Source organism: Lissotriton helveticus, chromosome 7 (genome assembly GCF_964261635.1).
Source record: "Lissotriton helveticus chromosome 7, aLisHel1.1, whole genome shotgun sequence".
Lineage (NCBI taxonomy): Eukaryota > Metazoa > Chordata > Amphibia > Caudata > Salamandridae > Lissotriton > Lissotriton helveticus.
The window spans coordinates 53,766,890-53,780,646 of NC_136068.1; the positions used below are offsets into that span (position 1 = coordinate 53,766,890).

General features: G+C 40.3%; 1 protein-coding gene across 1 annotated transcript in view; it reads right to left on the minus strand.

Moving 5' to 3' along the window:
* Positions 1-13,757, minus strand: part of LOC144768019 (alpha-2-macroglobulin-like protein 1) — a 325,643-nt gene that overhangs the window by 196,901 nt on the left and 114,985 nt on the right. The window contains 3 exon segments of the mRNA XM_078651415.1: positions 9,053-9,217; positions 10,932-11,041; positions 11,968-12,082. Coding sequence (XP_078507541.1) covers positions 9,053-9,217; positions 10,932-11,041; positions 11,968-12,082 — 390 coding nt within the window.

Below are 13,757 nucleotides of genomic sequence, written 5' to 3' on the forward strand. Positions count from 1 at the left end.
GTTGTTTCCGCTTATTAATAGGCATTTTTAAAGGGCCTCTCTTCCTCTTCTCTCCAACAATCTTGGTATTAGAGACCAGGTTAGTGGTACTAATAATTGCTTCAGTGTCCTGCTAAGAGTAAGAAATGGCAATTACATTACTATCCGTCATCGAGCCCACAGGAGGTTTATCATGATGGGTCGGTTTAACAATTATTATGCTCGGCGATAACAGCAGAGAAGTTATAGGACCGCCATTCTCTGGGCCATTAGGAGAGTTTAAATGAGGTACTGAGAAGCCCATAGAAAGTCTTCTTTCGGTGTTTTCAATCTCTGATGTGCCCATATTAAAGGCATTCTCAAGCATGCTTTCAAAGGAAGAGGAGATGATAGAGGAGTTCTTGGAAGCCTGGGCAGAAGTAATAGTAGTATGTTTCCCCATGGTGCAAATGGACACTCACCTCCCATAAGACTTAGAGGGGTGGCTGCCCGGCCGCTATCGACCGCGGACGGCCGCGGACGGTCCCTCCCTTGTCCCGGGCTTAACCCAGGGCGACCTCGGATTTAAGGCGCCTCCGGGCGTGGAAATGGCGGTGGCGGCTTCCGCCGCAAAGGAGCCTGGGATTTGTAGTCCCCCTCATCCTCTCAGCGGCCGCAAGGTGTAGGATGGCGGCGGCGGGAGGGGGGACCAGGAAAACCAGCGTCAGGGCAGAAAACAAGGTAGGTCATACGGCAGCCCCCTCGAGTGTTAAAGCAGCGCCCGCTCCACCGGGGCTGACCTCGGATTTAAGGCACCTCCGGGCGTGGAAATGGCAGTGGCGGCTTCCGCCGCAAAGGAGCCTGGGATTTGTAGTCCCCCCCTCCTCCGCTCAGCGGCCGCAAGGTGTAGGATGGCGGCGGCGGGAGGGGGGACCAGGAAAACCAGCGTCAGGGCAGAAAACAAGGTAGGTCATACGGCAGCCCCCTCGAGTGTTCAAGCAGCGCCAATGCTTTTCAATAGGGATTCGTCTTTCAACAAGAGGCTGCAGGTGTGGCACCGCTAGTCACAAGAGGAAGATCAGCGACAGCAGAGGTAATTTGGGGTGTAGGGGGTCATAGGGACACCATCGGTTCAGCTCACCAAGGCCCAGGGGCTTTGGGAGCAGGGGTGCCTTTCGACTTTGGAGCCTTCTAACCGGAGCCGGTCGCAGTTGGTAGGAGCCTCTGAATTCACAATACAGGCACCTTTGTGGAGGGCAGGAGAGGTCAGACAACACTGGATACGAGGTCAGGATCGCCGGAAGACTTCATTGCACAGGTGAACCACTCATACTCGGGTCGTGGGCGTCAGATGCAGAGTGAGTAGGAGACGCAGATCCACCTGGATCCGGAGTACTTGGAGTAGGTTTCTTCAGGACAGGCCTGCTGTGCATGGAAGATTGGAGTCTTTTTCGAAGGCAGCAGACCTCCCAGGGGTTTCAGATGTTGCTGGTTGTAAGATCACAGAAGCTGGAAACAGGCCGTCCTCGGTCTTCTCTGCAGGGTCGTCTTCTTTTTCTAAGCCCAGGCGGGTAACTACGCTTCGCCAGAGGAGGTTGCAAGTTTTGCCTACTCCCCGTTCCATTGCAAAAGCGGAGTTCAGGCAAAACTACGACTCCATACAGAGCATAGTTAGCCGGCCCCTTCACCCTCCCAAAGTATTTAAAAGTAATTAGAAAGGCACTGACCTGCCCCGTGGCTGCCGCCTCCTCGACATGGCTGTTCTTCTACCTCCTCTTCGCCGTCCATCTTCACTGATAAGTTGATAACCCCTACATTGTACGTCTTGCAAGTGCGCATGCACACATGCAAGACGTTCAACGTAGGGGTTATTAGTGAAGACGGACAGCAAGGAGGAGGTGGGAGAGTGGCATGTGGAAAAGGAGGCAGCCACAGGGCAGGTAAGTGCCTTTTTATTTACTTTGGGTGGGGGGATGGCGCAGAGCGAAGTTCCACGGAGTTGCTTTCCAACTCTGTTGAACTTCGCGTAGAAGCACTACGCCTGCTCCTCCCAGGGTTACTTTTTTCTTAGGTTGTCACAGATCTAGTTTCTAGGTTTGGGGGAGCCACTTAAATACTACATTTCGGAGGTGTTTTAGAGCAGTAGCAGGTAGGGCCAATGGGCACTTTATCTGGGGTGACAATACCCTCTATTATGCCACCCTCCTGTGGGAGGGAGGCATAGATCTAGTCCTGATTGGAGGGGTCTCCCCATCTTTAAAATAAAGGGGTTTGAAAGTTGTGCTCTTCCCCACCTGAGGGGTGGGATTGGCAGTGGTGGGCACACCTTTGTTCTTTTGAATCTTTCCTGCTAATTGTTCCACACAAAGTGGGGGTGTAAACCAGGGACTGCCATCTGCTGCTAGCAGCAGAGCAGAGGAGGAGAGTCATATTACAAAGGTGGCAGGCCTTTGAAGCTTCTGCACTGGCCCATCCTGGGGGAGTAGATATGACACCTCTGCCAAGAATGTGCATTGTTTCTTGTTCCAGAGAGCAGGGGCTTTATACCCAGGGGTCCAGAAATATATCTGGTGGTGGTTGGCTGCCTACAGCCAGTCAGAGACCACACCAGAGCTGGTAGGGTTGGAAGGAGCACCTCTGAGGCACTCATGTTGTGGAGTTCCTAGCAAATCTACTCTCTATGGCTTCCCTGAAACATTCAATATTAGGAAAACGGGCCTCAATAGGGTAAGGGCATATCTGCTCATGCAGATATGCCTTCCCCTGTGGTATAGTGCACCCTGCCTTAAAGCTGTGAGGCCTGCCAGAGTGGTGACTTACCTATGCCTGTAGGCAGTGCTGGTTGGCAAGGCACCCAGACAGGGTGCCATGTTGACTTTGTTGTTTTCTCCCTCACAGGCGCATGCAAGCTGCAAGGCAGTGGCAGGGCCCATGGAGGGGGATCCCAGGGGACCCTCTTCAGCTCCCAGGCCCTAGGTACCCAGGGTACCATTAGGGACTTACAGAGGGTAGAAGTACCAATTGGGAGTTTGTTTTGGGGAAAAGGCACTGGCATAAGGGACCTGATTGGCAGGAGCCCTGTGCACTTCATTTGAAACCACATCAAAACCAGGCACAACCGGGGGCCTAACCATGTAAAAGAGGCACTTTCTCCCAAATGTCATTTTGAAAGCAGAGATTTGGGAAGCATCTCACTCAACACAAGCACTTTAATGCCTTTAAAGAAATAACAAGCCTCAAAGCTTTTATTATCACTCCTGAATTTCCTAACAGTTGCTCTAACAGGATCACTGAAATAATATCGACTGACAGAATATCGACTAGCAAAAATATTGAGGAAAAATATCTACAGACAAAATATCGAATTTGTATCTACAAACAGGTAAGTACAAAAATATCGAGTACAAAATATCGTTTACAAAAATATAGTTTTAAAAAATATCGACTTTATTAAAAACAGTTCAGTTAAATTAAATTAAAATTAAAAATTAATTACTAAAATATACTTAAAAATACTTAAATTAACTTATAATAATTACATAATTAATGAAAGTTATAAAAAAAATTACAATCATATTTGTTAAAACATATATATATATATATATTAACATAATATAATTAAATAATATCCAATATTATTACCGTACGATAGCATAAGTGTAAAAAATACTATTCCCAATCCACAGAGTGCAACTGTAGGGAAAGCGTTGGATAGCGTAGGGGTAAAAATTACTATTCCCACTCCAGTGGGTGCAACAGTGAGAAAAGCGTTGGATAGCGTAGGGGTAAAAATTACTATTCCCACTCCAGTGGGTGCAACAGTAGGGAAAGTGTTGGATAGCGTAGGGGTAAAAAATACTATTCCCACTCCAGTGGGTGCAACAGTAGGGAAAGCGTTGGATAGCGTAGGGGTAAAAATTACTATTCCCACTCCAAAGAGTGCAAGAGTAGGGAAAGCGTTGGATAGCGTAGGGGTTTAAATTACTATTCCCACTCCAAAGAGTGCAACAGTAGAGAAAGCGTTGGATAGCGTAGGGGTAAAAATTACTATTCCCACTCCAGTAGGTGCAACGGTAGGGAAATTAAATACTTCATATATTATTTCAATAAATATAAATTAATATCTATCAAAAATTAATTAAAAGTAATTACGAATTTAATATAATATAATAATTAATCAATAAAAATTACAAATAAAAATTAACGATTGCAATTATTTAACTATTAATACAAATTAATTACAAATTAACAATTAATAATTTCACATTTAAAAATTAATTTACAATAAATTCTAATTAAATACAATTAAAAAAAGTTGTTTTATTTAATTAATTATAAATAAATTACTTCCCATCCTATTCCCCTATAAACCCACAACAGAATTTTTTTTTATTACATTAACATAATTAGCAATTAATCAATTAAATAAAATTAATTAGCAATTCTAATTTAATTATTTATCCATAAAAAATTAATTAACAATTAATTAAAACAATACTAAAACAATACCAATAAATATGTTAGCATATTTAATTAATTATAAATAAATTACTTTCCACCCAATTCCCCTATAAACCCACAACCCGCTACAGAAAATAAATTAGTAAAATTAACATAATTAGCAATTAATCAATTAATTAAAATTAATTGCCAATTAAAAGTTAATTAATTACCAAATATAAATTAATTAACAAACAATTAAAAATGAACAACAATAAATAAATTTACATATTTAATTAATTATAATTAAATTACTTCCCACCCTATTCCCCTATAAACCCACAACCCGCTACAGAAAATAAATTAGTAAAATTAACATAATTAGCAATTAATCAATTAATTAAAATTAATTGCCAATTAAAAGTTAATTAATTACCAAATATAAATTCATTAACTAATAATTAAAAATGAATAACAATAAATAAATTTACATATTTAATTAATTATAATTAAATTACTTACCACCCTATTCCCCTATAAACCCACAACCAGCTCCAGAATTAAATTACGCAAAAAATAAACAATTAAAATTTCATTAATTAAAATTATAACATAAATACACACTTTTAACACACATAATAACATAAATATCACTATAAAAAATTCAATATTATCAAAAATTCGATAATTTTATTAAACTATATTATATACTTCGATATTTTAAATTTCTATATTTTTAACTATCGATATTATATTACTTACCTTAATAACGATATTTTTGATGTCTATATTCTGTCCAGTCGATATTTTGTCCATTCGATATTTAAAACTCGATATTGTGTCCAGTCGATATTTTGTAGTCGATATTTTGACTGTGCACCGCTCTAACAGTGTACAGAATTATGTTCAATACAAGACAGACCTGTTTTGGAGGTGGACCCCTAATCTTGAAATATAATGTAGTGTAATATAATATAGTATAATATGTTATAACATAATATAGTATAGCATAGTATAATGTACTATAGTATGATATAATATAATATAATATAATGTAATGTACATATAGCTTCTCATGAGCAGTGGCGTCCTATCTTCATCTTTAGAGAGATCCTCTTGTTTGGAACCCTCTCAACCATGAAGTCCTCAAACGCTTCTTTTTGTAAGGGTGTCTCCTGTGGGTTGTAAGTAGCATCAAAGTATTGAGGGTAATGCTTCAATAATATGAGGCATGGAGTTCGGTAATGGTATAGTCGGTGACCGTCAGGGAAACGAATCAGCGAGACGGCAAGGCTCTGTTACTGGCATTTGTTTTCTGTAAACTGTTTGCATATTAATGACCCTCAATACTTTGATGCTACTCACAACTCAGAAATGGACATTGTCTCTTTAAAAATGACCTCCACGGCTAATTACAGCCTTACTGAAGGTCACGGTCAAATACATGACACCATGCCTCAAAGTGGTTCCTGAAGCACTGCTTCACACTACTCACAACTAAGACTTGGACCTACAGTAGCCCTGTTACTGTAAATAACATCTGAAGCCAAGCTGTGGCTTTTGTATAAAGGGAATTACGTATCCTTGCCATCATTGAGAAACACCCAGAAAATTATTAAGAAGGACTTCTACTATTAGGGCACCCTCATTGGGTTGCTCGTCCCCAGATTCTCTGTCCTGAAGAGAACCCGTACCCTGAGAGGGTTGAAACGTTGTTGACTATTAAAAATGGAGAGCCCCAACAAACCATATAGTTGTCCTTGTAGAATTGATTGTATTACATCTCCAATTGGCTCCTCTTTTATTTACCAATAACCACCGCCACAAGTTTTCCAATAGCACCATATATTTCACTGGTTTTGTTATGGTCATTTCACTGGGTTTCACAAATCACTTTGAAATGTGAAAATGTATAAAAAAATAAATACACAGACAGTAAATATTTTATGCCATTTTGTATGTGAAATACTGGTTTGCGAAATAAATAATACTCACTTCGGCTGAAGTGAGGACTACAAAACATTTGGGGCATATTACCAAGGAGGGCGATAGGCGAATATTAACAAGCTGTCGCTAACATCAGTTAGCGACAGCTTGTTAGGTGATAGTGAGAGGTTTGGAGCTTGCTTTGCATGTCAGCGATATTTATCGCTAATGACATGCAAAGTGGGCGTACCCAACCCGTTAGCGACAGACAGCAGTTGCTAACGTCGCTATCGCCTATTAGCAAGGCAGGCGTAGTGATGGAAATATTCGCGCTAAGCGCGAATATCTCCAAATACTAACACCTGCCCAGACCAGTTCTTAGCCATGTTATCCAATGGGAGGTGGATAACATGGCTAAGAGCATTTCGTCGCTAATGCGTGAATATCGTTGTATTCTCAGCGATATTCACGCATTTCGCTGCTATCGCCTGGATTTTTATCGCTTTAGAGATAAACTTTGCTAATAGCAAGTTCTCAGCGATAAAAAACGGTGATGCGCGGCGATAAAAATATTGCCACTAACCCTACTTAGCGATAAATATCGCTATTTGTTGGTAATATGCCCCTTTGTTCTGTGGGCCTTTATCGTAAAACTTTGTTAAAATGTTGGTAGGCCTTATTGAGTTAAGGTTTCATTCTGTTCTGTTTGAGTCAAGCAGGACATACTAATTGCTGCAATAATTTTCATGAAAAATTAGTTTCTTGTGAACATTGTTTCTGCTTATTAGCAATACCCGGTTCGCAAGGACATATGGATTGCTCTTTTTTCTTTGTGAGAAATAGAAATGCTTAATAGCATTGCAAAACACAACATTAGTACAACTTGCTCAAAACTGCTAATCAAATCAGCCATAGATAGCTACTGCTCTCCATTCATCCAAATTACCTTTGATATCCTTTGATATCCGTTTTGCTGTACCTGCAACTTTAATTAATGAGGGGGAATTCATTTGATATTGGGGACTCACGTATGGGAGTCTGACTGATGAAAATAATCTGTCATCAATTATTGTGTTATTGTGTCATGAGAGGGAAGAAATTGTGCATTAGAGGTATTTTAAATTGTTTGTTGCATATAAGGCTTGCAAAATGCAGTCAAGGAAAATGTGTATGACTATAGCACAGCTACATACAACATTTCATTGTGTTGGTAAACATCACTGGTAAAGATTTTTTTTACTTTGCAGCCATGGCAATGGGTGCTGGTGCAGAGTTTTGAAAAATCATGCTTTTATTGGAAAATTAAACGCCTTTCCTAGAAATAAGTTTTGCGAAGATGATGAACTTTTAACTCGATGAATTTGGAAAGGTAATTACCTTCACAAAATTTTGCTTGTGCCTATTTAATTACACACCACTAAGTAAGACAAAGTTAGTGACACACCTAATTTTTGTAGGTCTTTCGGTGTATAGTTATGGCAAAAAGTGGAACTCTGCTTGAGAAGTACCACATGCCAAATCTACAATTTTGGAAGGCAATAAATATCTTAAAACGTTTAAATCAAATACCAATAAAAGTTGTGCACCTGCCAATGACAGAAAGCAGCCCTACATTTCTGCAACTTTTTGTTTGCTCATTGGCTGAATATTACTAAAACTGTGTGCAGTATCGTTTAGACCAAGGTTCTTCACTTTTCAAAATTATGAATGTATCCGTGTCTCTTGCGGGCTTGAAATGAGATTTAAAATTATCTCTGACAAAATTATATTTTGGGTTACATGGCGAGGACATTTCTGCAAAGGTGTCAAAGTTATAGATATAGCTTACTTTTATTAGCATAGGGAATACAAACAAACGATCAGGATGTCTTCCTCACACATAGTCACTTTTATAGCACTTCAACTTGATCTTATGCATAGAAAATGAACACAGTGACCTCTAATGTTAAAAGGAAAAGAAGGGACGGTGTGGCAAGTTTGTTCCCAGAATGAAGTAGCATGTTTTTGGAGACAAAAACACGAAAGTCAGAAGGGGTTGGTTAGAGTTAATTAAATGTTTTAGACATGATGCTGTTTTTCTAACTCCCAAGTAACTGTTATCAAACATATCTATGTTTTTTAAATTCTACAAATATTGTAAAAAATTGGCAAAACAAGTTAAAAAAAATTGGAGTTGTTATTTAAAAATATATACATTCTTGAGGGAAATACCAAAGACTCTTGATTGTCTATATATATTTGTCAACCAAATGCTTTTCCTAACATCGTGAAGTTCTTTTCTCGACTTTTAGGGGGAGTGAAAATTGCCAGAGGCTGCAGTTCATGATCTCCTAACATCTGGGTTCTCTCGCCGTTGTCACTAAGGAGCAAGTTTTTTGGGGACTGACCACCTCAATCTGTGTGAACTCAGTCTATGGGTGACACAGCAGGACCAATCGGAGGTATTCAGAGAAGCTAACTCACACTCAAGTTGAGTGAGAAGTGCCAATTGAAGATATTCTGGGAGAAGAACTTTCCCTCAGGTTGACTGAGAAGGACCAATCAGAGGAATTCAGGAAAAAAATAACTCATCCAAAGGTTGGCTGAGAAAAAACAATTGAAGGTATTCAGGGAAAACAATTTACCCAACAGTTGACTTAGAAGGACTAACAAGGTATTCGGGGAAAAGAATGCACCCTCTGATTGACTGAAATGGAGCAATCAGAGGTATTCATTGAGAAGTACTTACCCTCAGGTTGACTGAAGAGGTCCAATCGGAGGTATTCAGGGAAAAGAACACCCTTCCGGAATCATCGGTCTCATACGATTGGTTCAGTCGCTGCGTACCCCACTCACTAAACAGGTAGACGGTCTGACCTTTCATTGGGGTGCCATCAGCACTGGCAAGCTTCATCTGCAACAAGAGAGGAGATGAGAGAACGGAAAGTGGCTTTAAGAGAAGGGTCAAAGGGAGAAAGGTGGGACTGAGGAATAGAGAATTCTTAGAGGGTAGAACTGGCTGGCAAGAAAGGAGGAAATAATTTAGGTCCAAGAGATGAGGAGAGACTGTGTCAGAGAAGGAAAGACAATGTAGGTAGGAAGCTGAAGAAAGTGAGGTGTGAGACAGGATTGAAACACAGGTGAGAGGATAACAAAGGAGGTATGTGAGGGCAGAGGGATGGGACCACGTTTGATAAGATAAAGAAAGGAAGGAGATTAAAAAGGACAGCACAGAGGGAGAGAACAGCAGAGGGATAAATGAGACATAAGACGTGGGAGACAAAGAAAAAGGTATTTGAGAGGAGTAGAGAGAGGCATTGATGGAGGATGCATGGGAAGGGGGGGTGAGGAGAAAAGATATTAGATGTGTCAGAGAGGACGTTAGATGTGTGAGAAAGAGAGAAATGTGTCAGGTGATAGAGAGGCTAAAGATATGAACAGAAGTGAGAAGGAGAAAACATTTTTTTCTATTAAAGGTGTCACTGACTATCTGAACTTTACACTTATATTTCATAACCACGGTCTGCGAAATCCCATTTCTATCTAACTTCCACTCCTGCAAAGGCACTTCAACCGTAAAGGTTGTAGTATACACAGTGCCAATGCTGACTGTAGGAAGTGTGCTCCAATAAGATGGAATTGCTGCACATGATTATTCGGGTACAAGCAACTTGTGTGTTTAATCATTGATGTGAAGGGTCTTTCTCCAAGTCAGTTTTAGAATTCAAGACAGCAACACAAATTCAGGGCTCACAGAAAATAGGCCTCATCTCATGACAGGAGGGTTTGGGAGTTACATGCCTCAAACCAGAAAGTACTCAACATATTATGTTCTGAGACCTTTATTTATTAGTATTTCCATTACTGATATTGAAAAAGCACCAAGACTTTTAAAGCATACAGAGCAAAATAGTATTTGCATTCAAATATGCTTTTTATACTTTTTATAGTTTATACATTTTTAAAAACATTTTTTGCAAGCAAAATGTATTCTTTAAAAGGTGGGATGCCGATATAAGAAAAAAGATGAAGGCACATTTGGCATTAGGATGAAGACGGATAGATGGGAGAAGATAAGGATGGGAAATTGGTGGCTAAAGTGTGCAAGAAGAAAGGTGAGATGGGTTTAAGAGACAAATGGGATGGAGACTATTGAGAAGGACAGGTGAGAGTATGTGGAAAAGAGAGGTAAAAGAAGTCACAGATGTGAAAAAATGAGGTGAAGATATGTGAGAGGCAGAGAATACAGACACATGAGGGAAGACAGCGGGTGACAGATGTTGATGAGGTATATGGAGCTGTAGATGTAGATGAGGAAAAAGAGAGAAGCGCTGTGAGTAAAGTGGATGGTGAGAGAAAGGTGGGGAAAGAAAGATAGCAGATATAGAGAGATCAGTGAACAGTGATATGATAGAAGGTCAAGACATAAGGTAAAAGGGGGGAATATCTTAAAAGTAGAAAGAGGAAAACAAGTGTTTGAGTGGAAGAAGTTACAGATTTGAAATAAGATAGAAGAAAGACAGGTGTCTCAAGAGGAAGAAAGACAACGCAGGAAAGAATGAAACAGGTTGAACAGCTGTGTTGCAAAGACTGCTTCGTCCCATTCCTCCAGTTGTTTTCCTACATACCCAGCCAGTGTAGGGCATGCCTTTTTTGTAGTAATCATCTGTCCCTTCAAACGTCACAGTTGCAATATCAGAAGATATAGTGCAGGACCTGGATCCAGAGAGAGTCACATCTGTAGAGGACAAGAAGTCAGTCATGAGGAATCAACCGGAAAAACACTCAAGAAGACACTCAGATGAATCATATATCCCAGGTGTGTTTATTCAATCTAACATGCTTTACAATGCAACTTTTACAACGCACTACCATTACAACGAAACTTTTACAACGCAAGATCCGTTACATCACATGCCATCACAACGCAGTCATTACACCGCATACCATCACAACGCATGTCATTACAACGCATGTCATTACAACGCATACCATTACAACGCATACCATCACAACGCATACCATCACAACGCATACCATCACAACGCATAGTACCCTTACACTATCCAAAACTTACCCTACTGTTGCACCCCCTAGAGTTAGAATAGTAATTTTTACCCCTACACTATCCAACACTTACCCTACTGTTGCACCCCCTTGGAGTTAGAATAGTAATTTTTACCCCTACACTATCCAACACTTACCCTACTGTTGCACCCCCTGGAGTTAGAATAGTAATTTTTACCCCTATACTACCAAATACTTACCATACATGCAATGTAATGGTATGCGTTGTAAAGGTAGTATGCATTGTAATGGAATGCGTTGTAATGGTAGTTTTTAGGAAATTCGTTGTAATGGCATGCGTTGTAATGGAATGCGTTGTAAAGGATTTTGCGTTGTAAAAAATGCGTTGTAAAGGCATGCGTCCCATGACATTAATTCCAAAGTTGTGGTCAATAAATGTGCCCATGAGCAGCAGAAGATGCTTTTATCGCCACCAAAGTTATAACTTTCTGCCGAGATTCCCTAGCCAACATATCTACCATCAAACTGAAGCTGCCTAGCTCCTGATTATGAATCCAGTCTCAAAACCTTGGTCTACAGATGAGGTGTTCTTCACCTGAGCTTCGGGAGCAGGTTAATTTGTGGTCTGCAACTTACCAGTGTCGTCTTCAGTCACGGAGCCCTCTACATCGAATGTCATAGTATATGAGCGTTCTGTCATGTTGAAGAAGTCCAGCTCCACTTTCTTAGAGAAGCATCCAGACCTTTCAAGCTGAACAAAAGTCAACATATGAGAAACTATTCAGCTTCAAGAATAGGAGAAGCAAACATGTGTTGATTTCATACAGACCATTGATCAAGGGGGTTGTGGAACAATCCCTAAAGTGTCTGAACAATGACTCAGAGAGGGGGAGCATGCATGCATCAACCTCAAGTAGGGAAATCATAAGCATTGAATGGCTTGTGGAAAATGTAGCTGACCGCTAAATATATGTAAGAAAAAATACATGTAAGGAAAAGAGACTTGACCCGATTAAAAAAGAAAAGTGGGTAATCTGCACTGCAGGTTACCTATCGCAGGGCGGTGCAGATTTAAAATTTTAAAAATAATTTTTCCCATAAAAAATTAACTATGTTACTTACTCTGTAAGCATCTGTTTGTGGCATGTGGTGCTGTAGATTTGCATGCTTTGCATACTCCTGCCATCTAATGTTGGGTCTGGATGTGTGCAAGTTGTTTTTCTTCAAAGAAGTCACTCGAGTCAAAAGACAAAGTTACACCCCCTCTCAGTGATATTGTGCATGGGCATCCACTCCATTGTTAGATTGTTTTCCAGCAGTCAGGTGAGACCGGAGTGTGAGTAAGTGTTAGTAAAGAGATGACCATGCATATGATAGTGTAAGTAGGTACTGCATTGGCCACAGGTGTCCAGGGAGGAGGGTGCGAGCATGTAACTCCAAAGCACTGCATGCCATAAACAGATGCTTATAGGGCAAGTAATATAATCAGTTCAATGTTGTGTGGCTGTAGATGCACACATTCTGCATAGACTATAAAGCAGTGCCCTCCAGAAAGTGTGTGCTAAGCTATGGGTGTTTAAGTTGTTTAGAAAAGGGTAAGTAGGACTGCCTGTTCTACATTTGCCAGTTGGCCTGCTAATACATCTACTCAGTACTGTTTAGTGAAAGTATGCGGGGTTCACCATGTAGCTGCTTTACAAATCTCAGCTATTGGTATATTGCGTTGGAAAGCCATAGATGCTCCTATCTTGTGTGTAGAGTGTTCTCTAGCAGGTTTGAGCAAAGTTATTTAACATGTCTGAATGCATTTAAATATCCATCTTTAAATACCAGATTTTGATATGAGCTTTCCTATGTGAGGGGGCAAAATAGCCAGAAAGAGTTGCTTGGTTTTATGAAACTCTTTAGTTCTGTCTATATAGTACATTAAAACTCTTTTAACATCTAATGTATGAAGGGTCCTTGCTGCAACTGAATCCGATTGCGGAAAGAAGACAGGTTATTCAACTGACTAATTTAGGTGAAAAGCAGAAACTACCTTTGGAAGGAATTTTGGGTTAGTTCAAAGGACTACCCTAACTCTATGTAGCTGGAAGAAAGGTTCTTCCAAGGTTAGTGACTGGAGCTCTCTGACACATCTAAGAGAAGTGATGGCTACCAAAAAGGCTACATTTCAAGATAGGAATCGGAGACGGCAAATATGCAAAGGTTGGGATGATGGACCCATAAGACTGGTGAGGACTATTTTAAGTCCTCCCATAAATGCTTTAATAACTGCTGTCTTGAACAATGATAACCATTGCCTGTTTTGAAGGTAGACAGCTACTGCAGCTAGATGCAGGCATTTAGAAGGGTATGCTAGTCCAGAAGTCCGCAAATACAGTAGCTTGCAGGCAATGTCTTGAACAGTTGCATTAAATGGGTCA